Here is a 25,992-nt window from a genome sequence, read left to right on the forward strand (position 1 = left end):
ATGTTTAAACCGTTCTTCACGTGACGCCTGTTCTTGCAGTGTTTGGGAAACGCACGCGGAGCTGTGGCCGACGTGCAGAATGAGCGTTCTCTCTGTTCTGGCACAAGGATGTGCGTTCAATCACGTACGCGTTTATTGGCCTCAACTGGTTCACGAGCGCAGCGCGTGGGGAGGTGAGTCACGGCGATCGACCAATGGCGTGCGGCGCTGATGACACCGGACTGGGAAAGCTCGTATTATGTAACCCTTTCACACCCTCCCCCTTCAGAATACAGCAACTAAACTAAAAAAAGAAAAGAAAACAGCTACTGAACTTAAGATGTTTTTTCTTCTGTTGTTGATTTAAATACAACGCGCCTGCTGTTAGTTAAACATACAGATTAACACCTTATTCTCATTGTAAACCATTAAAATGCATTGACTCGCTTAGGGTACAAGACCAACCATAAGACGAATGTTTTTCTGCTTCCAAAGCGTATTGTTAGAGGAAAATTTGAATCAGTATTGTGTTTTATAGAGCATATATTTAAATTCTTTACTGTACACAAGTCAAAGATGACCAAACGGCATTAGACGGGTTAATAAGGGAAATTCAAACAGTGCATCATAAGGGACACGATGTACACATATGCAGAGACATATGCAGACACGCTTATGATAGTGTCAATTTTAATGCACACTGTGTTATGCAATTTAAAAAAAGCATAAGCTTATATAAAATGTGCTGGAAATCATTATTTGCACAGTGAACAACAATGCATCCATTTTGCACGTTGTTTCTCCGCATTGCTGTTCAAATGTATTTTCCAGGAGTAATGCAAAGCTGCAAAGCCACAGAGATTTAATAAAAGTGCTGTAGGAGTGCATGAAATACAGTGTCCTATGTGTGTCCATTGTGTTTCTCGACCCTTCCTCAACTTCTGCGTAAACAAGTTGGAATTGTAGGGCGTGTGTCTTGGAAAGCGCTGCTTAGCCAATGAGCGTCGACATCCCCACCACATGGTCAGGTTGTTTACTACAAAAGCAGAAGCCCGCTAGAAGGCGCTTAGGTGAAAATCCGGCACTGGATTCCGCTGGATCGGCTCGCCGCGGTGAAGACGGAAGCGATACGGATTAAAACTAAATCAAACAGAAGCATCTTCCTCATCTTCGGCATGTAAAGCGAACACTGTAGATGTGGATATACTGCTTTAATAGTAGTGTTCCTGCGGTCTTGGTGCTTTATCAAACAGAAACCGTTACAGTTACTGTTCTAGATCCAGGCCGGGGTTTTGAATACCTGAACACCAGCCGTTCTGGGCTATGAAAAAGGACATTTTCAAGTTACAGCCGGTCAGAGCGAGCCTTGTGGAAAGGGGGTGTGTTGAAATTTGGCAAAGGTACGTGCGCAGCGTTCATTGAAAGTTTTTCTCTCTGTTTAAATGTATTTGTGTCTTATCTGCGTTGTTTGGTGCTATTAAGGTTAGTAGATTGTTTCAGTGAATTAATGCGAAAAGCTCATGGATGATCATGTTTGATACTTATGGCTTGTTTGTGCGATGATGTGCTTCCTTTCAGCAGGAAGATTGATTTAGTTCTGTACGGATTCAATATCTAGCTTACACAACTGTGAACTTTTGCATTCGATATAAAACATTTTCCGGGCACAATTAAAAAAACAGTTCAGTAATTCCGGTTTATAATCTGCAAAAAACGAACTTTTTCGCATCGGAAGAGATTAAGTGTCCAGCTGCTACATGCTGAACAGTACAGTTCAGCAAAAACTGCATTTTAACGCTTTGAATGAGTAACAGTTACTGATAATCTGCTCGTGCTGCGCGTTCATGTCGCGTCGCTTCTGATTCACGGCTGCGAGCATGTGCGCGACGACTCGCGCGCTGTTATTGATGTTCTGAATAAGCTGTTCGATTCTGGAATAAACGGTTCTTTTGAGTCGGATCTCTTCAATCAATTGGCTGCGCCGGTTCTCAAAACTGGCCTGAACGGTAATGAATCGGACTGAATGTCGTGTCCGATGCGAGTTATTTAAATGGCCGAACAGCAGAAATAAATGAAACGTTCATGACTTGATTATGTGACGGTTAATACGAGACCGAGCTGGTTAAACCCTCTGGTGCTGTTGTTTTGTCATTTTTGAAAGAAAAACATTACGCTTTTTTTTTTATTTTTTTTATTATTTATTTTTTTAGGATTTTTTTTTTTTTTACTTCATCTGAATGGTACGAAAGTTGGTAAAGAAAGATTTTAGAACTTGCTGTGTGAACACACACACACACACACACACACACACACACACACACACACACACACAAAAATCATGGACTTAATAGAGTAAGTTACCCCAGGGATGACGCGTTTTTGTAGGCTAACCCGGAAGTTAGCGGCGCCGGGTTCCCTCGGTTGAAAGCCTATGCATTTTTCCCATAGACTTTTGGAAAATCGCAGAAAATAAGCTCCGTGTTTAACAAAGGGTTATGACACTTACACATTTTGTCTATCAAGATAATCTTTTCAAGTGAACACAACATTTATAGATTTTGAAGCCTAAATAAAGTCGTCAGATATAACTGTTAAAAGGCTAACAGTAGGCTATAAACGGACTACAGCACACCATAGCAAACAAGACGTGTCACTCGTATTGTTTTGAATGGGAGAAAGTATAACGCGCAATATGGCGGAATAAGTCCCGCCTTCTAAACAAGAGCCAATCGCCGACTGGTAAAGTCATCGCGTCACTTCAGCGGCCGTTAGAATCACCGGTTTCAGATGCGCGCCTCCGAAGAGACGCGCATTTAGGTCTGCGCATGCGCATTAGCTTGATCCAGCCTGAAAAATAGTTTTTTTTTTGGGGTCATGATTCGAGCGTTTAGAAACTAAATTTATGAGCTGGTTTTTGTTAAATTTCATTGGTGATTTCAAATATGAAATTTAATCGTAAGGTTGGCGAACAGTTTTGGAGAATTTGATGTTTCCCCATTCAAAGAGATAGGAGCTGCATGATGCCCAGGATGCCCGAGAGGCGTTTTGCCTACAAAAATGCGTCATCCCTGAGGCACTCTATTCAAAAAGGTTAAATGGTCCTGGAAAAGTAGTCACACTTCTTGTAGGCTCCTCTCAGTCATAACTGACCGCATTCGCATTGGAAACGAATGGGAAGTGAATTTCATCTAGTGGTAACGTTTGGTACTGCGCCCCGATTATTTTACTTAAAGCTCATTTTTTGAGAGATCAAACTCAAATTTGGAACAAAAATTGTTTAGATTTGTGGCTGTTCTTTTTTGTTGTTGTTGTTGTTGTTGTTTATTTGTTTTCTCCACCATTTTAGAGTAAAACTTGTTTTAGAAAATATGTATTTCATATAAACATTAAAAATGCATTTTTCATAATAATAAACTTAAACGTCTATAACCTACCAGTCCGGTCTGAAATAGTCAGAATATAAACACTTATTATAAGTGTACCATAATGATTCAGGATAAGACAAAAACACGGTTTGGAAAATGGATTCATGCTGCATATTCTCATTATATCATTTTTGTAAATTTTTAACACAAAAAAAGTTGCGGACTGCAGCTTTAAGTTGGAAATATCATTTTCAGGTCTAAAACAGGTCTGTTCTATAAATATAATTTATTACCATAAACCCCCTAAAAATACAAAATATTAAATAAAAAGCATTATCAAACTAAAATATACTACATTAATTTAATTGAAATACAAAAATTGTCATTTTTTTGACCACCACAATATTAAATATTTTATTAAAACGTGTAAAAAAAAAAACTGATTCAAAGCAAAGTTAGTTTTAAATAACTTTGTTTTTAGAAGTTGAATCATGGCTGCAACAAAATTAACTCGAATACATCACAGTAAGCACCTAGGTATGTAATAAACATGTAGACGCCTATATGGCATCTTTGGAATGTATGGTAAACATGAAATATACCACGTGTTGGGAACACGCGATGACATAATTACGATACAATGTAATAGAATATCCGAATCGTTCTTTGAACCAGTTATTTGCAAGAAAGATCGGTCTTGCCATCACTAGTTCTGAATGTACCAAACATTCATCTACCAAAACCATTACGTCATACAAATGTTCTCCAACTTTTATATTCACCTAGTTACAATTAGAATGTGATTTATAACAGATTTTAGAAAGGCAAACCAATTTTGTTGGATGTAAATAAAAAGCACTTGCCTCAACCTCCAGTTCATGTTGTTTTCAAAATTGTAAGTATAAATAAGTTCCTATTAGACTCAAAAAACAAGCAGTAAAATTTTTTAATCATCTGTTATTGTATACTGTACATACTATCTAACCGCTGCATACTGTGCAACACTGACATGTCAAGTAGAGGTCAAAACACAATGCAAACTAAAAGAGGTCATACAGTAATATCATGTGGTTTTAATGGTTTGCACAATATTTTCCACTCTGTTGTTAATAATTTGCTACTGCAGATAAATTAATATATTTAGGAAGTATAATATAGTTTGTATGTAATTTAGTATATATAGTATCAATCAATTATACATAATACAAATAATTTGCTTTTAGAAATCAAATGTTGATTTGGTGCCAAAGAAACAATTCTTATTACTGTTGAAGACAGTTGTTTTTCTGGAACCTGACACTTATTTTCTCTGATTATCTGATAAATATAAAGTTCAAAAGAACATGTATTTGAGATATATATATGTATATGATTTACATCTATTACATCTATTATTCTCTGTAAGAGTAATGTAAGCAGTACACTGCCATGCTGCCAAATATGTGGTATTTGGCAACCATGGGAAATTTTTGGTTCAATCAGTTGCAATTACTCTGAATCACCTTTTACTGGAATGGAGGAAACTTAATACCTCGCTGCAGCTGGTAATAATCCTCATCTAGTAATTACCAATTCCTCTGTGCCCCAGAATCTTGGGTGAACATTGTGAGGTTACAGTTTTAATGTCTTGCATTAGTTAAAGTAGTTTTTGCATGGTTTACTCTGTGCTGACACAATGACTCACAGTCATTCTGCAGAATCTGCACAGTTGCACGTAAACTTCAGATTTTGCATCATTCGTCCTGTGACGTCTTAATAGTTTGACACTTAGTTACGGGATGTTTCACAAAAGGATTGTTGGTGACTCATGCTGATTTCACTGATCAGTTTCAACAGGTGACAGCATAGCTGAGTCTAATGTTAATAGTTTGTACATACACCAGTGACTTGTCTTTTTGTTTATTTCCTAAATTTGTAAATGGCAAGGTTAATATATCTAGTTATACACATTTAGATCATTGAATCATGTTATGATTTTATGTCCTAAATATTTTATTCTGTTTGGTTAGAACTAGTGGTCGACCGTTATGGGTTTTTCCAGTTTCAATGATACTGATATCTAGAGAGCAGGGTGTCTAAACTGAGATAACTTTTTTGGCCTAATCCTGATATATACACACTAAAATGAGATCTACATAAAATTGCTATCTCCAAAACATCAGGCTCTCTTTTTGGCAATAAAATGTGACCCGAACTACATTAATCATTTGTTTGTTTGCTCTTATCAGCTTCCTGTTCGTCGTTCGAATAGCGCTGCTGAATCTCCATCAGGAGTTCTTCAAAGCAGTCGAGAAGATACAAGGTGCTAAGAACGGAAAATGGTACCGAAGACCAGGCTTGGGAAGCGTTCCCCACTGGGAACCCTGGTGTGTGGATCCTCAGCGGATGGCCTGACAGAAACAGGGCCCCATGGATGCCCGGAAAGTGGGCTTCACAGAAGCAAGCTTTACCCTGGACAGAAGGTAAGCGCGAATGTCTTTGTTGTTGCAGAGTAAATCAAAATATGACAGGTATTCTCAACGCACAATGGTGTTTTTCCTGATACGTTTCAGGTGTACGTGCACTGCGGAGGACAAGAATGTGGAGGTGTGGTCGAACAGCATAACCACGTGGACAATGAGGTTTCTATCTTCCTGCCCCAGCTCAACCAGCACGTTCATCGCAAGCTGGAAGATGTGTGGACGTGCCCCGCGTCCAGTTCTACCTCCTCGGTCTCCTCGTCCATTGATGTGCCAAGAAGGTATGGCTTGTTGTAGATGTCAAAATGATGAATGCTGACTTTTTGAGTGAGAAACACTCCCTTATAACTCTACTTCAACACTGCAGGAGTCCAGAGACAGTGGACATGGATGAGATTATGGCTGCAATGGTGCTTACAAGTCTTTCGTGCAGTCCAGTCATCCAACACACAGCTCCAGGGAGCGCAACTCCAGGTTAGTTGAACCTTATACATTCATAAAAGCAACAAATCTGGCATAAACCAGTTGAGATTACTCAGCGCTTGCTGAGATAGGCATTAGTCACCAAGAAGAAATTCTTAACAACCGCACATACTGTTTTCACTAGTCTCACTAGTCTTACTGGAACACGTACACTAGTACAGGATTGCATATCATCATAATTTTTAATCACTCCTGAAGGATTAAATAAGACCCTACTACCTAAACTGAGTCTTCATGTCATATATATATAATATAATATAATATAATATATATATATATATATATATATATATATATATATATATATATATATATATATATATATATATATATATATATATATATATATATATATATATATATATATGAAGACTGAAGTGCCATCTGAAATTTACTTCTAAAATGAGCTTTTTTTTTTTTTTTATCAAGCTCGTATATTTATGTTCATATTTATGTTATGTTGTTATTTGACCTTAATGGCAATGAAAAGGACCTATTAATTGCCATTAAACTGAAATTACTGAACCAAAACATACAAGCTTAATAAAAATGCTCATTTTAGAAGTAAATTTCAGATATCACTTAAGAGGCTTTTGCTTCACATATAATATAATATAATATATATATATATAATATAATATATATATATATATATATATATATATATATATATATTATATATGCAGGACACTATAGTTCATTTATGTAAGTGAGGATAGCAAATTAAAGTAAACTGTGACATATTATACACAAAAATTCTTCATACAGTGGACTACCAAAATTTATTATTTGGACACTTTGACCTGACCATGTTTTGCTTAACTGTTATCTGACATAATTAAGATATTTTTTTTTTTTTCTGACACCGTTTAACTCTGAGATCTTGTCATGTTTTATTTTTTTTTTACAGGATTATTTGATGAATAGACAGTTCAAAAGAACAGCATTTATTGGAAATAAACATCTTTTCTAACATTTTGATCAATTTAATGCATCCTTGCTCAATAAAAGTATTAATTTCTTTTTAAAAAATAGTACTGACCCCAAACATTTGAACAGTAGTGTATATGTACATTATTTTGTATAATACATTCTATTATATTATGCATTACATTATGTAATATTAATATTTATATAATACTTATCATTTTTCCAACATGTACTGGAAAATGGCTGAATTTTAATGTAGTGTTTTATGTCGACTCATCCAGGTTATATAGGATGCCAAGTCTACTTACAGACATTTTGAACCATGAAACGTGTTTTACTTTAATTTGTCATCCTTCTGTAGAAAACTATAACAAATGCTATCAAGTTTTTTTTTTTTTTTTTTTAAACATCTGATTTAATGTGATGATGTAGTACATATATGTATACGTATACTGGGGTAAATTACATGTTTACATACATGTAATTTACCACAGTTGTAAGGTGCTGGAAAAGTTTGAAAATGCACCTTGAAAATGCTTGAAAAGTGCTTGAATTTAACTTTGGAAAAGGTGCGAGAACCCCGTAGAACCAAACATTTACGTTTTATGATGAAGCATATTTTCTCATTCACCTGTATTCTGTTTGTGTTAGCTTTGTGTGGAATGGAAAATGCTGGTGGCGAAGTGTCTGATGCTGGATATTGGAGCTGCGACCATGGAAATGGAAGCCCCGCCCCATCCCCACCCATCGCAGAGATGGACAAGAGCGCCCCTCTCGTTGATGAAGGCCTGGACATGGAACTGGACCAAATGTTGTTTAATGAGCCAACGCCAAGAAAACGCAAGGTACGTTGTAAACAATATTTATATATAATAAATGAGGTGTTAGGTTTTTATGGAGTATGTAGATTATTCATCTTGTGTTTTTCACCCTGTAGAACTCGGTAAAAATTGCATATCGGTGCTTGTGGCCAAATTGTGGAAAAATACTGACCACAGTAGTAGGCATCAAACGTCACATCCGAAATTCTCATCTTGGGTAAGCATCACAATCGCCATACATATTGAAAAACAGCAATCTGGGACTTTTAGATCGTAAACGCACTGTGTTATGATTTCTGCAGACAAAGTGATGAGCACTCCCAAAGGGAAGAAGACTTCTACTACACTGAAGTCTATCAGGACCTGGAGCAGAATGCTCCCCCTGGTGGCCACCGTCCCTCCTGCGCTTCCCCATCCAGTCCCAGCCGGCACACGCCCCCTTCTCCCTCCACCCCGGAGATGCTCCAGCCCAGCCCGCTCAGCCAGTCTGCCCCGGGCAGCTTCTGGCAGGTCCATTCTGAGCACTCTTACCAGGTCAGATGCTTTACATTGTTGTGACGTAATTAAACACCATGTTTCCCTTGAGGGCTTTTAGTGCCATCAAAGATCTGATTGGTGTCACATGTCACTGTTTGCATGTTGTCCTAAATGAACAAACATGGACGACTGTTTAATATGTTGACGTTGATTCTTTAGGCTCCTCCACCCGTTCAGGTTGTGACTCAGTGTAAACCAGTGTCTGTTCCTGTGTCCTGTCATTGGACTCCATCTCTCACAGTTCACCAGAGCAAACAGGTGAGCGTTTTCTTTATAAAAGAGGCCATATTATGCCTTTTACAAAGTCTTGGTTTAGTTTTTGGGGTCTACTTGAATAGGTTTTCATGGTTGAATGTTCATAAAACACATTGTTTTTTATATATGTTACATTGTTGCAGCACCTCTCTTCCCAGTCTTTCAGTAACGCTCTGGGTTGCGTTTCCCGAAAGCATCGTTAGCCAACTATGGTCGTAAGTCACGTTGAAATCTATTGGTAACGACGGAACTTGCGACCATAGTTCTCTTTGGGAAACACACCCCTGTTTAGTTTCTAGTCTCTTTGAAGCCCCTCCTTCTGTAAAGTGCAATGTGCTCTGATTGGTTGGCTTGATCAGTGTGTTGTGATTAGTCAACCGCTTTGAGCGTATTTCGGAAATGTCATGCCGCTTACTGTAAACCGTGAGTTTCAACACTACTAATGCAACTCAGCCAGGCCTTGCCCCTATTTTTGTGCATGCCTTGAGCAGGAATGATTTAAATGAACGAGGAATTTTTTGAATAAATGAGGAATGTCATGACATGTACGTTCCTGGAAGAAAACTCAAGACTACAAAGGAGGTGTTTCAGGGAGTTCAGAAACGGTGTGCACTGATATAGAGAATAACTCCTTTTGGAGTGCTTCGTAACATTGCAGACCTTTTTCATGCTCAAACAGCAAAATTACACACTAAATAAGTGTTGAAAATTTGAAAAAAGCATAATAGGTCCTTTTTAACTAATCATTTACAAGCTGAAGAAAGCACAGATGTATTTAAAGAGGACTTTTCGCTGTGAATATTTATAGGTAATGGATTGGTTATGCAATGTTTTCTCTGAATCTTTCAGAATATACAAAGAACCACATGGTCTCAAACATTATGTGTTTTAGTACTGGAAATAGGAGTGACATGCCCATGTTGTTTTTGTGTCCTTTGTTCCGCCCACAAGAGATGCTGATGGTATTGCAGTGCCATCTAGTGGAGTTGAGGACACTGTGTTCTCTTTGTCTAAATGCATGTTTGCCAGTTGGTTGAAGATCATGTAAAAATACTATGATCTGCATATTTTTATAAAAGGCAAAATCTTTAACAACATTATTTCTTTGAAATTAGTCATTCTTATTGTTTTACTGCACTGATGCATTGTTTGTACCGCAGAGTAGTGTTTGCAGCTGTAATATTACCTGCAGTGCGTCATTCTGTGACTAATGGTGGTCTCTCTCTCTCTGCTCGTCCCCCAGGGCTCACCATTCCGCCGTCGTTCAGTTAGTGTTGGTGAACAGTGGCTCCAGAATAATAACGCCACCTTCAGGCCACATCCTGCCAGTGTTTCACCTCCAAGAAACCATTGCACTTCCAGGTGAGATTGGATTGTTTTCAATAATTAGTCAGTATCTTTTAGTCAATCTTCATTTATAAAAGTTATGTTTGATCAAAAAATATGCTGAGATTGTAATCAGAAACTGATTAGCCTTAGAAAGAGCTTTATTGCCAAGTATGTTTTCACACACAAGGAATTTGTTTTGGTGACAGAAGAAGCTTAAATGATAGTAAAATTAAAAATAAAGTTATATGTGAATAAGATACACACACACACACACACACACACACACACACATATATATATATATATATATATATATATATATATATATATATAATTTCTCCATTTGTAATGAATTTTCTGTTGACGTAACCAAGGTTAGGTGGGCAGGGGAAAATTATAGTAACCAATAACATCTTAGTATTTTAATATAAAACTTTTTGTACACTACATTTAAATCCGGATGGAATAAATCTGTTTATTATTTTTCAGCCAAATATTTAATAATCACACAAAAGTTTGGGGTCGGTAATATTTTTTTTTAATGTTTTTGAAAATCTCTTGTGTTCAACAAAGCTGCATTTATGTGATCAAAAATACTGTAAAAACAGTGATATTGGGAAATATGATTATTTTTCTGTTGTAATATATTTTAAAGTCATTTTTTCCTGTTATGTCAAAGCTGAATTTTCAGCATCATTAGTCCTGTCTTTCAGTGTCACGTGATCCTTCAGAAATCATTTTAATATGCAAATTTGCTGCACAAGAATCATTTCTTTTTATTATCAATGTTGAAAGCAGTTGTGCTGCTTAATACTTTTGTGATACTGTGATACTTTTTTCAGGATTCTTTGACTAGAAAGTTTGAAAGAATAGCATTTATTTGGAATACTGTCACTTTTTGACAATTTAATGCATCCTTGCTGAAAAAAAACCCTGAATTAATTTCTTTAAAGAGAAAAACCTTACTGACCCCAACTACTACTTAAACAGTAGTATAAATTACATAGTTCACCTGAATAACATTTAATTTGTTTTGTTGCATTTAGACATCAAATTGAACTGTGAATTTATTTTCTGCTAACAGGAGGATTCGGGGCGATGCCAAGAAATGCAGGAAGGTGTACGGCATTGAACACCGAGACCAGTGGTGCACCGCCTGCCGCTGGAAAAAGGCCTGTCAGCGATTCCTCGACTGAATCCTTCTTGAGATTGATGGAAACAGAACACTAACCTTGAGTCCCACAAGAGTGGAACTTATCTGGAACTATGGTTGGAGGAAACCAAAAGAGCACCTTTGTGACTTAAAACTTTTTCTACTTTTTATCACGATTACGTGTTTTGTTTTTTATTAAACGTGCTAAGGAACTATGTCGGTGCTGGAAAAATTAAAAAGCAAAAAGGACAGCCTCTGCCCCACAACTCCTGCAGTCTTCCTGCATCTTATCATATCAAGAACTGATGAAGTGTGACCTTCCTTTTACATGCAGTAAACAGCCATATACTTAATGTATATGTATATTGTTCAATGTGGTTTAAACATACGGATGGAAAGTTTACCTATCATTCCGACTTAATAGCTGAAATGAGACGGGAGAGAGGTCTTTACTGCGGCTCATTGCTTTCAGGGGCAAAATTGGCAGCTTATGGTTTATTGTAGATTAACAAAAGAAACCAGAATAAATGTTTCAGCATCATATAACGTGTTAATGTATGCCATGTTTACCTGCTGATAAGCAGTTTTTTTTTTTTTTCCTTCAATTTCCAGGGCAAAGTTTTGTAAAACAAAGTTTTGAAAAGGAAAAAGGAAGAAAACAGGATTTTGTATTACAATTTTGATATCTGTGATGTGTGTTAAAGCCTACGTCATGTCATTATCTGTGTATATGTCACAGGTTATACTTCTGTGGAATAAGATGATTCACTTTTCTGTCATGTCAATATTAAGGAAGTATTTGTGTAAACATGCATGATCCGATACAATTTATTCATTTACTTTTGTGCTTCTCGCCCCAGTCCGCTCACTTGCTGTTTGTTTGTTTGGTCTGTGTTCTTGCCAAAGAAAATCTCAGCAAGATAATACATCGTATACATCTCTGCAAAATAATGTGAAAAGTATCTGTTGACCATTTATGAGAAAATTGTAACCAACTGTTTGATTGGTTCATATTCTTAATACTGGGTCCAAATATTTTCTTATTTCGAATAAGACTTCAACGTGTCATCTTTTTCGTTTTCATGTGTAGCTCAACTCTAATTATTTTTGCAAAGCTTGATGCTTTGACATCATTAAAACTGAATGTACCTTATCCTGAAGATCTCCGTAAGTCTTTATGCATTTCAGTGTCGCAGTGAAAGGACATCCTAGCCTGAGAGACATTCAATGAACCTCATGGAGAACAATCTTTTTGTATATTTTTGTAAAGTACTTCCAAAGTATTACCTTTTATGAAAAGTCATTAAACTATCTGAGATCTGTTCAAGATACAAGTAGAATTTCCTTTCATGAAACTTATGTTGCTTCATGCCTTTTTTAAATAAACTTTTGTGCAAACAAGTATGACCTACAGCAAGTGTTGCATTTTAATATTTGTCCTTTTGAGAATAAAAAGGTGGGGTGCTTTCAGTATGCAATAATATGAACAGGTGGAAAATATTACATTGTTTTAGACTGAGATTCAAATCAATGATGAACAAAATACTTCAGGACACAATCATTTGCTGCATGACAAGCCACAGAAAATAGTAAACTATTTTATTGACAGTTCAGTGTTACTATGTACAGATCATTTAGTGAACATCGTGATTTTTAGTATTGGAATAAAGGGAAAAGCATGACTCGGTAATGTTTGCATAAATACATCATTTCGTATGCACAAATACAAATAAACTTTGACAGCTTCAAAAAAAATAAAAAAAATAAAATTAAAGCTTTTGGTTTTCCACTCTTTGATGAGGAAGCAAACTCTGTGCATGACAGAATTTGTTATGTTTGTATAGGCATATTACAGTGATGAGTCTTTGCTGGAATGATTTATGTGAAATCTGGCTTTATTTATTTTTGGGGGGAGACCGCAAACACAGATTAGCTTTCCTTAATCCCCTTAGAGGGATAGTTCACCAAAACAATGAAAAATCTATCATCAATTACTTGTGCTCATATCGTTCTGACCCCATTTTATATTCTTTCTTCATTAAACCCAAAAAGGAGATGTTAAGCAGACTGTTCAAGCTGCTCTTCTTCCAATACAATCTCATTGCAATTGATAACTATTTTACGGTTTGGCAAATTGGTGGCTAGTTTGAATTCATTGGTACAATCACATTTGACTCGTGATGGTTATGTTTAGGAGTGGGGTTTGGGATGGTTTAGGCTTTCTTTTTTTATTAAAATCATATTTTCATATGATTCACATACGAAATCATACAAAAACACTACTTCGTAAAATAGTTATGTTTTCCATACAACGAAAGCAGATTGTTAGGCTATTTATACAGCCCATTAAGCTCCAAAAATAACAAAATGTGGCTATATACTCCAAGTAATCTGTCGCTTCCCAATCCCAAACATAATTCGTGCGTGTCACATGACCAAATTGCAGCGTCGCAAATTTGATGCGAGATTTGAAAGTAAAAATGAGGTTTAAACAGTTAAAAACTGTTTCTCATGATTTCATTTGACTTTAGTGGTGATTTACGGTGCGTTTTGAGCTCAAAACGATATAATGTTAAGTAAGTCGTGACAATTTCTTTCATATTTGGTGAACTATTCCTTTAATCATTCTACTTTGTGTCGAGTAATTACTGTCTAAATGACAATGGAGTTTTCATTATGGGAATTCTCATTGACCAATAGGTGGCAGTGTTGTAGAGGAGATGGATTTGAATCTGGTAAAGTTTTCAAATGGTCTTTGTACAGTGTATAATTAAACTACAGGGGCCTTCATATACAATACCAATATATAGATGTCTCAAATTAAATATGAAGAGTTTTCTTCAAACTTCAAGCTAATATCACTGATTGTTAGCTTTGTTTGACACAGATTAGATGTTTCAGTGAGTAAATGCACATCTAACCCTGTGGCACTATGAAAGCTTTTTTGTGTTTGAGGAGAACGGTGCATGATATCTTTCGAATGAGCATAACAAATGGTTTGCTGGGTAGTTTTATTCGCTTCAAAGATCAAAGCTTACTCATTCGGTTGGGTGACATCAGCAGACATACTATTGAACTCGCTAGCTCGAGTACTCATGCCCAAATACTGCTTGAGGAACTCGCTAAATCGCTTCTGGTTGTTCCATTTGCGAGCGGATTTGCGGACGCCTATGAAACCCCCATATCTCTTTTGCAAAGGCCTGCCAGGATCAATGAACTTCCTGTAGCCATACTTGTTTTTGAGGAACCCTCCAAAGCGTTTGATTAGGTGGATGGCAGCTTCTTCCTCGTCGCCTTCCATCTCGCTGTCTCCATCTCGCTCCTCCTCAGATTCCTGTGCCGACTGTACTTGCAGGAACTTGTATTTTTTACTGAGTTGCATATCTCGGTCCTGATCATCCATTTCCAAAGCCCGTGTTATGTGGTCAAACCTCTGGAGGGTATCAGAAAACTGCCCATCATCCTGGTCCACAGGGAGAGAGGTGTCTGCCTCCTCATCTGCTCTTTTCAGCATGGCACCTCCAACTGATAATGAGGCTTTTGGTTTCTGCTCCACAATGGTCCTGCGACACATCTCCCAGGAGTTGCCTGGTGAAAGTTTACCATGACACTCTACCAGACACACCTGAGTAAAGACACACACAAACACACACATATTTCAACATTATAACATGCTTTAATAATACAGACACACTCAAAAACATGATGAATGTCTCGTAACGTTATCTTCAGCCGAAGACTATAGATATAGAAAGATGGTTTACTCCTATTAGTTTTGAATGGGAGAAACTGCAACACGCAATATGGCAGAATAAGTCCCGCCTTCTAAGTAAAAGAGCCAATCACTGATTGATAAAGTCATTGCGTCACTGCAGTTGCCATTAGAAGCTCTGGTTCCCATAGAAACCTGAGACTCACGCTTAGGACTGCACATGCGTTTTGGCTCATCTAGCCTGAAAAATAATATTTTTCAACACTATTTTAGCATGAGAAACAACATTTATGGGACAGTTCATGTCAGATTTTGTTGCTGATTTGAAATATGTTATTTAATTGTGAGTTCACCAAGCAGTTTTTGAGATTTCAGGATTCCCCCATTCAAATAGACAGGACTTGATCTTGGATGCCAAAAATAGCTGCCCGGAGGAGTTGCAAATATGGCCGCCGAGTGAACAGACTTTCCTTAAAAGGGACTTTGCTTCAACACATTAAAGGCTCTCTAAGCGATCCTGGGTGGAGTAACTTCCTGTTGACGTTCGAAGTGTTGTCAAACAAAACAGAGGCTAGCTAGATCCTCCTCCTCCCCCTCCCCTCCGTGCTTCTTGAAACGGTCATGAACGCGCATTTAAAATGTAAGTAGCTTGCGTATTGACGCTGCTTGTCGGTTATTGGCTGGAGCATGTTTATTATGATTCGTGGTCCAGGCTGCATCAGTTTCTTTTTGTTGCCGTTTTCGGAGCTTGTGGCGACTACAGAGACCGTGTTTTTTTACAGTGTGTTCAGGGGACAGGCAGCTAGCGGATAGTGAGGAGATGTTTGCTGTATGTGCCAAAAAAATGTTTTGGCCTAAAAACGCGTGACTTCGCTTAGACAGGGTACCCGCCTTGAATTTGGTATACAAAGTCTTGGATTTCGTTACAAAGGTCTTATTTTTATTTTTTTTATTTTTTAACTTTTCCTAGGATTAAGTTCATACCGTAACAAAATGAACTGTTACTAGTGTAGGCTAATTAAAAATTCATGCAGCGTAATGTTGAGTGCACCTCACGCTCCACGTCATAGCAGTAAGCGCGAAAGCTCGCGCACCCGTTACTATGGTTACTAGGCAAGTGAGGTAAATTACTAGAGATGAGCTGGATACTCGGCTGAAACGAGTATCCGGTACGGATAAAGCACTTCTGCCGAGTACGAGTATTATACGAGTAATACGAGTCAATATCTGTGCTCGGATTGAATGAAAATCATCATTGGTTGCTGATTGTGTCAGCGTTCTGTGATAGTCTAGTCCAGTGGTCTCAAACTGCCGGCCCGCGGGCCATTTACGGCCCACAACTGATCTCAAAAATAAAACATAATCCGGCCCGCTAAATTATTATTATTATTATTATTATTATTATTCTCTAGTACGCGTCACATACGCGGCCGCGCCGGCATTCTCCTTCTTTCCAATGCGCTTTCGCTCCCGTGGCGTCTGTCGTTGCTATGCAACCATGAGCCGCGCTCTCAACCGCGTCGCTTCTATTATGAGCGCTTGCCTAAATTACAGTAAAAGCACTCGACTTTAAGTCACGAGCGTCGTTTTAAATCACCGAAACGCGTCCGATGCTACCATGTCAAGAAACAGAAGAGTGTACAAATGTATTCAAGGGTTGTATTTGTTCTGTACAGTGTTGTTCAGTGCAAGATTTTAATTTTATTTAAGCTAGCATGAAGTAAAGGAAAACAGCCTACTTCCACTAAATGTTAAAAACTAATAACAATGAGAGATTTTTATTTTTTGGCAAAATAAAGTTGATATATATAGCTTCAGTTTTTGTTTATTTCTGACCCCTCCATGGCATCTATGAGTGTTGCTGGTTTTGTTCCTAAATTACACATTTTTTTTATTCCATGCACCTTGTTGGATGTGAGAAGTTGCACCAGACTATTGCAATTAATAGTATTATATTAGTAGTATTATATTAGTATATTAGTAGTATTACATCAATTACATTAGTAGTATTACATCAATTACATCATAGTATTAGCCTATATAATTATATTACACTCTGTAACAATGAGAGAGACACTGCTGTTTACATTTAGTAGGCCTATGGTAAATAAAATATTTATAGTATAGGTATAAAAATATATGCCGAATTAATTATTTTCTAGGGTTCAAAATTTATACAGATTTGACATTTTCCCCTCATACTTCTGTCAGAATGGGTACGAAGTTGGCATTGAATTTCATTTAAAATGGTATTAAAAAGGTCTTAAAAAGCCTTGAATTTCATTTGGAGGATCCTGGGGGTACCCTGTTAGAGCTGAAACCATGGTCCTTGGTGATTTGTATAATGCAAGTCAATGGCTACCATTACTTTGAGGGTCAAAAAAAAAAAAAAACATATACAAGCAAAACAAAATGAATACCTGTGGCACCTGATGATATACTGAGGTTTTATGAAGCGAAATGATCAGTCTGTGCAAGAAATTGAACATTATTTACAACATTATTTCCTGTAATTCACAGCCTCGGCCAACGGCATAATGACGTACAGTATAGCTACTGACTTGCATTGTACAAATCACAAAGGACCACGGTTTTAGCCAAAAATCTAACTGTTCAACTGAAGAAAAAAAGTAATCTACATCTTAGATGGCCTGAGGGTCAGAAAATTGACAGCAAATTTAAATTTTTGGGTGAACTATCCCTTTAAGATAGTCGCCCTGTCAGCTAAACGGGTATTCAGATGGTTTCTGCCAGCTGGTCTCCCAGCCTAACCAGTTTAAAACCAGCCAAGAAAGCTTTTGTGTGTGCGTGTGTGTGTGTGTGTGTGTGTGTGTGTGTGTGTGTGTGTGTGAGATTTATGAGGACACAAATTTGTATAAGGACATGGGTATTACACTAGTATTATGACGTACACATGTTTTATGAGGACATTTCATGAGTCCTCATATTTAAAATAGCTTTAAAAACATACTAAACATTATGTTTTATTAAAAATGTAAAAATGCTGACAGTTTTCTGTGATGGGTAGATTTAGGGGTAGTTTAGGGGGATAGAATATACAGTTTGTACAGTATAAAAACCATTATGCCTATGGAATGTCCTCACTTTGATGGCAAAACAAACCTGTGTGTGTGTGTGTGTGTGTGTGTGTGTGTGTGTGTGTGTGTGTGTGTGTGTGTGTGTGTGTGTGTGTGTGTGTGTGTGTGTGTGTGTGAGAGAGAGAGAGAGAGAGAGAGAGAGAGAGAGAGAGTGTGTTTAGCAGAGTATGCAGCATATCAAATTGAAAAAAAAAAATCCTTATTTAATTTTATTTTCCTATTTTAATTTTCTTAATGTATGTTCTTGGTCAAATTGACAACAATTATTATTTTTTTTTTTATAGAAAGCTGTTTTCATAAAAGTTTTGTCAATTAAATAAACCCCTCCCCTGAAACTACTGTTTGTTTGTTTGTTTGTTTGTTTGTTTGTTTGTTTGTTTGTTTGTTTGGGTTTTTTGTACATTTTAAACACATCATTAAAGTTGAGCCACGCCCATTTTCTCTGAATATCTTCAATATCTTGTTTCAATATGTCACATTATGGAAGAAAAATGGGATTTGTTAAGTAAAATCTGATTTTATTTTTGATTGTTTGTTTTTGTTTTGTTTGTTTTTAATTAAACAGCACTAAGTTTAGTCCTTGCAACTGATTACCAAGCATCTTGCCAAGAGTGCTGACTTTTTGAAAGCGACTCTTTCTGCAGGTAGCAAGTGATCTAGTGATTCATTGTATCATCCACTCAACCAATTTGTTCAAAACATTAGAGTTGTGTTCGAAATCTCCTCCGTATAACCTCATTCACTATTCCCATTGCTCGTCTAATTTAGTCCACTTGAGGGAGTGAATGAAAACGAGTGAGTGAATTCGGAGAGACATGGGAATTCATGACCCTCACAGTGCATTATGGGTATTCTCTAGCCGTTAGGTGTGTTCGACTTGAAGCGGCGAAGCGCAGAACGATTGGTATATGACATCAAAGTACCACATAGTAACAATTACGGAGAAGAATTTGGAGCCGTCATACACCGATTGGTCTGCGCAGCACCATTTCAAGTCAAACACACCTGTTGAGCGTACATAAGTTGTACACTCGTTATTGCAGTGCATTATGGGATTGAATGAGTTCACTTGATACCTTCCACTATAAATGGCTGTCCCCTCAAATAGTACCCTATTTAAGGGCGATTTCGAACACAGCCAAGGTGTGTTCAACTTGATGCGGAGTTGCGCAGACCGATCGGTGTATGACATCAAAATACCGCGAGAGCGATTCAAAAGCAAACTGAACTGTCTGCTCTCTAATCGCTCTCATGGTACTTTGATGCCATACACAGATCGGTCTGTGCATCGCCACTTCACACTTATTATTTGATCAGGAAGGAAACACAGGTAATGAGAACTTAAAGTAGCATTGAGGAATTAAAGTCACGAGACACGACCCTCGCACATTAAAGTGTTAGGAGCGTCAGATCTGTTTAATGTAATCCAGTGCAATCAATTAACCTTTCGAATTAAAAGTCGGGTTTCGAGGGAGTATGATAGTGACCAGAAAGAGGGGGAGAAACAGAGGGAAGGATATGGCCATTCATGCTGAAAATTGATAAAAACACCTAAGGGAGTGCCTACGTAAAGCTATGGAGGGCTACTCAGGCCAACCAGTTTCCGTAAGCAGCCTTGCCAAATGATGTTATTGTGTTTCTACTTAATTACACAACAAGATAACTGAATCACCCCAGCTGTTTTGAGTCAAAAGGCCATCTTTAACCAAATTAGCACTTCTGCCCCTGCAAATGCGTCTTATTGACATGAATCAGAGAGTATGTCCTCCTATGCTCTGAGCTATAATCAGCTGCAGTGGCAGTGCACAACCACATTCCGCTGTTGTGATCATTATAATTATGTCAACTAATGATGAGTCTCGGGGAAATTCGATACAGTTGAGGCCACAGGTCTTGAACAGTAGCCTACAGAAAATTAAATAAGATGAACAGAATTGCAGAAGATCTGGGTAGAGTAACAAATCAAACTAGACTTCTACATTATCTGAAGAAAAATGCCTCTGACATTTAGATAGCTGCTTGGGTGTTTTGAGTGGTTTCTATGTCGTTGCAGTGTTAATAGAGCTAGTCTCTATGACATTCTAGTTTTTTAGATATGGCTTGGATAAATCGTTTAATGTGTATGGTATGGGATTTATTTGACTATCAAGGAAAAATAAAAATAGAAGCAAATGAGACAATTATTGTTGCATAGTAACAAAGCTATAAAAATTAATGTTGTCAATATATTTAGTTTTGGAAGAATTTAATAAGAATATTAAAGAATACTAACTCATATTAGCTAAATCTCTGATTACAGATGTTTGTACTGTATGTGATCACAATCTGTGTCATTTAGATCTCTTAATCTCTTACACAATTAATTGGTTTGAGTAGGACAAACTTAAATTAAACAAATTAGTTCAGTCAAATTAACTTTTATGAGTATTTAGCACTTTCTTTTCTTTCAAGTTCACAGAACTGATATATTTTAAGTAAACTGAACTGTTTCATTGTTTTGAGTTTTATGAACTTATTTTGTTTAATTTAGACGAACTTAAGTTTAACTGAAACACATTGAGGTTACATGGAAAATTTTAAGTTAAATGTATCAATTAGTGTACTCAAACATTTCAAGTTAAGAACAATTAAAATGTATGAGTACAAATTAAAAATCTGCAAGTTCTGCTTAGGCCTACTTAAACTTTGAATTTCTTAACTTAAAAATTGAGGCAACTGATTGGGTTTATTCGAGTGAGATCACTGAGGTAATTTTTGTTTCGTTTTTTTACAGAAGAAAAAAGAAATCTGTGCAAAATCTCCATTTACTTTCCATTTAATCTCATTGCTGTCTATTTAAGAGTTCTCATTTGTGATATTCTTATACGGGAAGTGATGGCCACAGTAGGGAATTACCAAATTGTTGAAGGCATATTCATTAGGCAGTTTTTGGCTGCAGAAGAGGCAATCCTTCTGGCAGTCACACCATGCTGGGTTACACAGTCCAAGCAACAGTAGCGTCCACAGTGGAGTCTTCATCACGGAGTGTGTTAACAGCTGAAGTGCACTCTGTAGAGAGGATAGAGAAAAGAGATGATGTGCAAGAGAGAAAAGAGGTTACAGTTCCACACAGTATGTGTATACTTTAGTTCAACTTCACTGGAATACTTCTGATTGGTCAAGCACAGCATAATTAGCACCTTTTTTTGAGACTCAAATCTAATCTAAATCTCAAAATCAAAAACCAACTGTAATAAAAATGGCTTGAATGACTTCAGAATTATATATATTATATATATATATATAGTTTGGGTAGTGTCAGTAAGATTTTGTAATGTGTTTGAAAGTTCAAGGCTGCATTTATTTGATTAATACTAAAGAAATCATTCTAATATGCTGATTTACTCAAGAAATATTTATCATCATTATCATTATCATCAATGTTAAAAACAGTTGCTGCCTAATATTTTTGTGGAAAATTTGAATAGAATGTATAGAAAGTTCAAAAGAACAGCATTTATTTGAAATTAAAATTTCTTGAAAAAATATAAAAGTCTTTACTGTCACTTGAATTTTGCATAATTGATTATGTTAGTTTCATGTTTATTATCAAGAATTTGTATTGTATATTGCGCTATATAAATGAAGGTGACTTGACTTGATCAATTCAGTGCATCCTTGCAAAATTAATTTCTTTCAAAAAAAAAAAGAAAAAAAAAAAAGTACTGACCCCAAACTTTTAAATGATATTAGTGAGCATAAAGCCTTTTGATATCTGGCTAGAAGCTCCAGTTAGAAAATGAAAACATCGTTTTCAAGAAACATTGTAAAAAATATTTGTTGGTTTAACTTAAAAAAGTAAGTTGAGTTCATTGAAAATAAAAATTTGAGTTAATACAATGAAGGTGATTGATTTACTCAACAGAAACTCAAAATATTATGTTGTCTGAACTACATTAATTATCTAAGTTGATTTGACAAAAGAAAAAATGTTGAGATAAATCATGAAAATAATTTTTTACAGTGTAAGAACTGGAATGAGACTCGCTGAGCTTAGAGAGAAATGTCACATCAGAGCCAAATATGTCCATATAAAAAAATAACTTGTTTGCAGATTAGACATAATTTATTAGATATAATGTTGTTATATTGTCTCAGTGTTTGGTTGCTTGTTGGGCGACTTGTTTAATAAGTCATAATGGACTGTTTTTCTTTGCGGGAGCTTTAGATGAATTAATTTAATAAAATAATTTCACCTCACTTCAATATTTAATGATCAATTTATTTGTTTATTCAGCAAGTAGCCATGTAATGAGCAGAATAATGTACAGTCAGAAGGTCATTACTACACAATAAACTCCTTCGGGGTGAGATTATTTTGCGATAATGACTGTCTGAATGCACTTCATCCCTCACATAATCTAAACTAGTTTTAGATGTAAAAATGTATCATATCAGTGTGACGTTAACAAACTATATTTAAGGTACTTTTTGATTGTATTTGAGACAGACTTAGCATTTGCAAGTACTTCATTAGCAAAACTCATCATCTGTAGTAATTGAAGCTAGAATTAGTGCTTGTGGCGTAATGGGAGCAGAATGGAGAAGAGGAGGAGGATTTGATGCATGCTGGTTAAGCAGTCTTAGTCACCACATTATTCCAAACAATAGAAAGGACTATAAAGCTTCAGAATTTAAGCGCTTTAAGAATAATAACCTTATTCTGCGGCTTCCTTGTCAAGCAAATAAAGCACAAATAAGAATGTAGGTTTCAGCATTGACGGCTGGCCTGACATGCTGCCTTCCAAACCATCAGTTGTTTAGTTGTTTCAAAAGCAACTTCAAGATAAATCAATTTCACCTGCATTACACTTGTACTGAAAGTGTCACCATGGAACAAAAGCAAAGGTGTAAGTCACGGAGAATCGATAGGCACCCCTTGAGTGAGTTTTATTGAATTCGGTCACTGTACGAGCAACAGACAGGGAAAGACACATAATTATAAGTGTGTGAGTGAATTACACACAACTTTATGAAGGGGGGAACGAACTAGATATTGATTTTGCCACCCCCTTTAGTTAATTTAGTTTTTTCTTTTCTCAGGAACTACAAGAAGACACACCTAAATGGATTCTGGCCACGGTGCAGCATTGCTTAGAGGGGATATTTCAAGTGAGGATTGTTTGTTACAACTACAGTTTTTTTCTCGTCAGCAGCTATTTTTTCCTGTTGAAGTTTCTCATTTGAATTTAGATTACCAGTACACGTTTTCTGCGCACCTCAGGTGCCCCAGAAGTTCTTAATCTCACTGCAGTTTGTACAGACCTATACATACATGTGGGATGCAGAGCTTGGCAGGCCTTCAAAATGTAATTAACTAACTCAATTATGTAATAAAAAAGACTTAACAAAGATAGACACAGTGATTTAACTCCTGACCTTTGGAATTATCTCATATACCCAAAGGAAAGAACGATCTCTCATTGACTAAGTGGGAGGAAATTGGTGCAGTTTGAGAAACTGTGTTTTTTATGTCATAAGAAAGCTTTTCTTGTTTGAAAAGGAAATCCTCGGTGCTCTATTTACTGTCAGCGATTCATATCTTTACTATAGTAGCAGCGCATATAGAGATTTGTGACACTTGGCTAATGCCATCTTTACACTGCATCTGCTGAGTGGAACTTATACCACAATAAGATTCATTTACACAAACTGTTTAATGCTGCACAGAGGCGGCATAAATGCATTTACCCTAACCTTAATTGTATAAATTAAACTTATGAAATTAATGTTTTAAATATGAAGTTATTGAAAGCCTGTTTCTGCCTCAGAGTAACAAATAAATAAATAAATACAAATATAATTGCGAATATATCTGACAATTGTAACTTTATTTCTCATAATTGTGACTTTATTTTTTTTACAGTTCAGACTTTATATATCTGCAATCACAATGTAATTTTATATCACAGAATTGCACCTTTATTTCATGTAATTGTGACTTAATTATACATAATTGCACATTTTCATATATAGCAGTGTCACAGCTCACGATTGCAACTTTATTTGTCACATTTTGAGTCTTTACTTCTCGCAATATGACTTTATATCTCATAATGTGATTTTATATATCACAATTATAAAACAGTTAGTTCCTGTCCTTGATTCTGATTGGTCAAATAGCTTTGTTTTTTCATGATAAAACATGGCTATGACCGCTTGTATCTGTGTATCACTACTCAACACCCTTAGCAGCCACTCTTAGCAATGTAAACTGTTTGTTCACATATTGATATTGTTCATTGAAGGTTACTGTATTATGTAGAAGAGTATTGTGAGAGAGATATCGAGTGAATGAGTTTATTACCTGTATTCAGATTTAGCATTTTCCTTCAGGTCAGTCCTATGTTCATAATAAAAAATCTGTATTTGTCAGTTGCGTCGTGTTCACAACAATTCAGCCTTTTCAATTTAAAAGTCTTTGCTACTGACTGACTCACTCATAAAGACAGTCTTTGCTGCCATCTAATGGCGTAATAATGTAACTTCTGTTGCTGTTCACGGTCAGGGACTATTTTTTTTCTGGCGGAAGGAAGGCTTTAGTGAAAGTTGCATTGAAAGTTGCTTTAATATTTGTATTGTGTGATTTTTCAAAATTGCGACATTAAATCGCAAAATGTGACTTTATAGCTCAGAATTAAAACTTTATTTCTCACATTTGAGACTTTCCATCTTGCGATATGACTTTATATCTCAGAGAGTTGCTTCACTCCTTATTTTAAATTTGACCTCAATTGATCTCAATGACAAACTGTCGTATTGTTTGCAGATGGGCTCCGATATGAAATGATGAATGAAAATATGACATTATCAATAAAAATATGTAATTATAATTTATAAATAATTAAATATATATTATTTCAGTGTTCTGCTGCTGCATTTTATTTTAATTTTCAGAACAAAAGCAGCATCAGATCCGTCTCTGATTTTAGGGGTTGAGATAGATCAAATCTACATGTTTTAGTTTAGTATGGCTTTTATGTGGAATCGTGTTTTTACACAGAATCTAGTGTAGGCACACAGCAACTTTCCCTTAGCTGCGTAAACAACCCTAAGTGTTCATTTAGCCCATAAGCTTTAATGTGTCCTGTCTTCATATTTTAATACACCTTCCATTATGTCAGCTACTTTTCCATATTCTGATCAGATAAAAGGAAGAGGTACACAATGCATTAATGGATTCTAATGTGTACACTGCAGCATTTCTGTCATTGATGCTCATAGATATCATGACATATCTATATCAGACATTGTCCAGTAAACAAATCAAATGGAAAGAATTCCATGTTTTGCTTCATTTCCCAACTCCATCACCAGTTGAGATATTGTCCATCATTTCAGACGTGTTACCTCCTGAGATTTTGAATGTATTGTTTAAAGACACTCACAGGCTCAATTAAACTCCAGAAGTAAATGGGGTTCGTTTTGCACAGCCCATTTCTCAATCAAACGCGTCATAATCAAAGCTAAATACCAGAGGGGTTCTCAGTGGCGGAGACGCGAGACTCACTGCTGTGTCTAATTAGACCAGAATTGTGCAACTGCAGATGGAAAGCTGGAAAGAAATTGCTGCGAGGGGTCTGTGAGCTGAAAAACACGCAATTATGATCACATATAGAGATACATTATGTATGACACGAAACTAACACCATAATGGTGGTATATGATTTTTATGGGCTGGCCATTGGGGCGGAGATTATATGACGCTAACTATACCTGGTTTGAATTAATGACGTCAATTTCCTTCAAGCATGACGCGTTAGATCAATTAAAAAAGAAGAAATCAATGACCATTATTACCAATCCCATATTAACCCAAAGAGCCTTTAGTA

At 36.4% G+C, this 25,992-nt stretch overlaps 2 protein-coding genes across 5 annotated transcripts in view; one reads left to right on the forward strand and one right to left on the reverse strand.

Annotated features, from left to right (window-relative positions):
• The first annotated feature begins 1,040 nt into the window (after nt 1-1,040).
• On the forward strand, nt 1,041-12,724 carry znf395a (zinc finger protein 395a). 2 transcript variants are annotated; one of them, XM_048190743.1, is made up of 10 exons: nt 1,041-1,379; nt 5,573-5,806; nt 5,897-6,084; nt 6,171-6,277; nt 7,868-8,061; nt 8,154-8,254; nt 8,340-8,571; nt 8,734-8,832; nt 10,073-10,191; nt 11,243-12,724. In XM_048190743.1, the coding sequence occupies exons 2-10, from the start codon at nt 5,663-5,665 to the stop codon at nt 11,352-11,354; spliced, it is 1,296 nt and encodes a 431-aa protein (XP_048046700.1). In that variant the 5' UTR covers nt 1,041-1,379; nt 5,573-5,662; the 3' UTR covers nt 11,355-12,724. The 2 variants fall into 2 exon arrangements, with proteins under 2 accessions (XP_048046700.1, XP_048046702.1); XM_048190745.1 differs by lacking the exon at nt 1,041-1,379 and adding an exon at nt 1,441-1,461.
• A 169-nt stretch (nt 12,725-12,893) lies between these two features.
• Nucleotides 12,894-25,992, reverse strand: part of pnoca (prepronociceptin a) — a 54,656-nt gene continuing 41,557 nt past the window's right edge. For 2 of the 3 annotated variants that reach the window (XM_048190746.1, XM_048190748.1), the window contains 2 exons: nt 21,017-21,169; nt 12,894-14,936 (listed from right to left, as the gene is read on the reverse strand). In XM_048190746.1, the coding sequence (XP_048046703.1) occupies nt 14,346-14,936; nt 21,017-21,139 (714 nt within the window). In that variant the 5' untranslated portion in view covers nt 21,140-21,169 and the 3' untranslated portion in view covers nt 12,894-14,345. Of the gene's footprint in view, nt 14,937-21,016; nt 21,170-24,467; nt 24,533-25,992 lie in introns of those variants that run through there. The other variant, XM_048190747.1, reaches the window with a different exon arrangement.

Source organism: Megalobrama amblycephala, linkage group LG5 (genome assembly GCF_018812025.1).
Source record: "Megalobrama amblycephala isolate DHTTF-2021 linkage group LG5, ASM1881202v1, whole genome shotgun sequence".
Classification (NCBI taxonomy): Eukaryota; Metazoa; Chordata; class Actinopteri; order Cypriniformes; family Xenocyprididae; genus Megalobrama; species Megalobrama amblycephala.

Coding starts and splice junctions, on each gene's coding strand:
- znf395a (XM_048190743.1), top strand. CDS start 5,663: ATGGTACCGAAGACCAGGCTTGGGAAGCGTTCCCCACTGGGAACCCTG. Junction 6,278..7,867: donor TCCAGGGAGCGCAACTCCAG/GTTAGTTGAACC, acceptor TGTTTGTGTTAG/CTTTGTGTGGAATGGAAAAT. Junction 8,255..8,339: donor ATCCGAAATTCTCATCTTGG/GTAAGCATCACA, acceptor TGATTTCTGCAG/ACAAAGTGATGAGCACTCCC.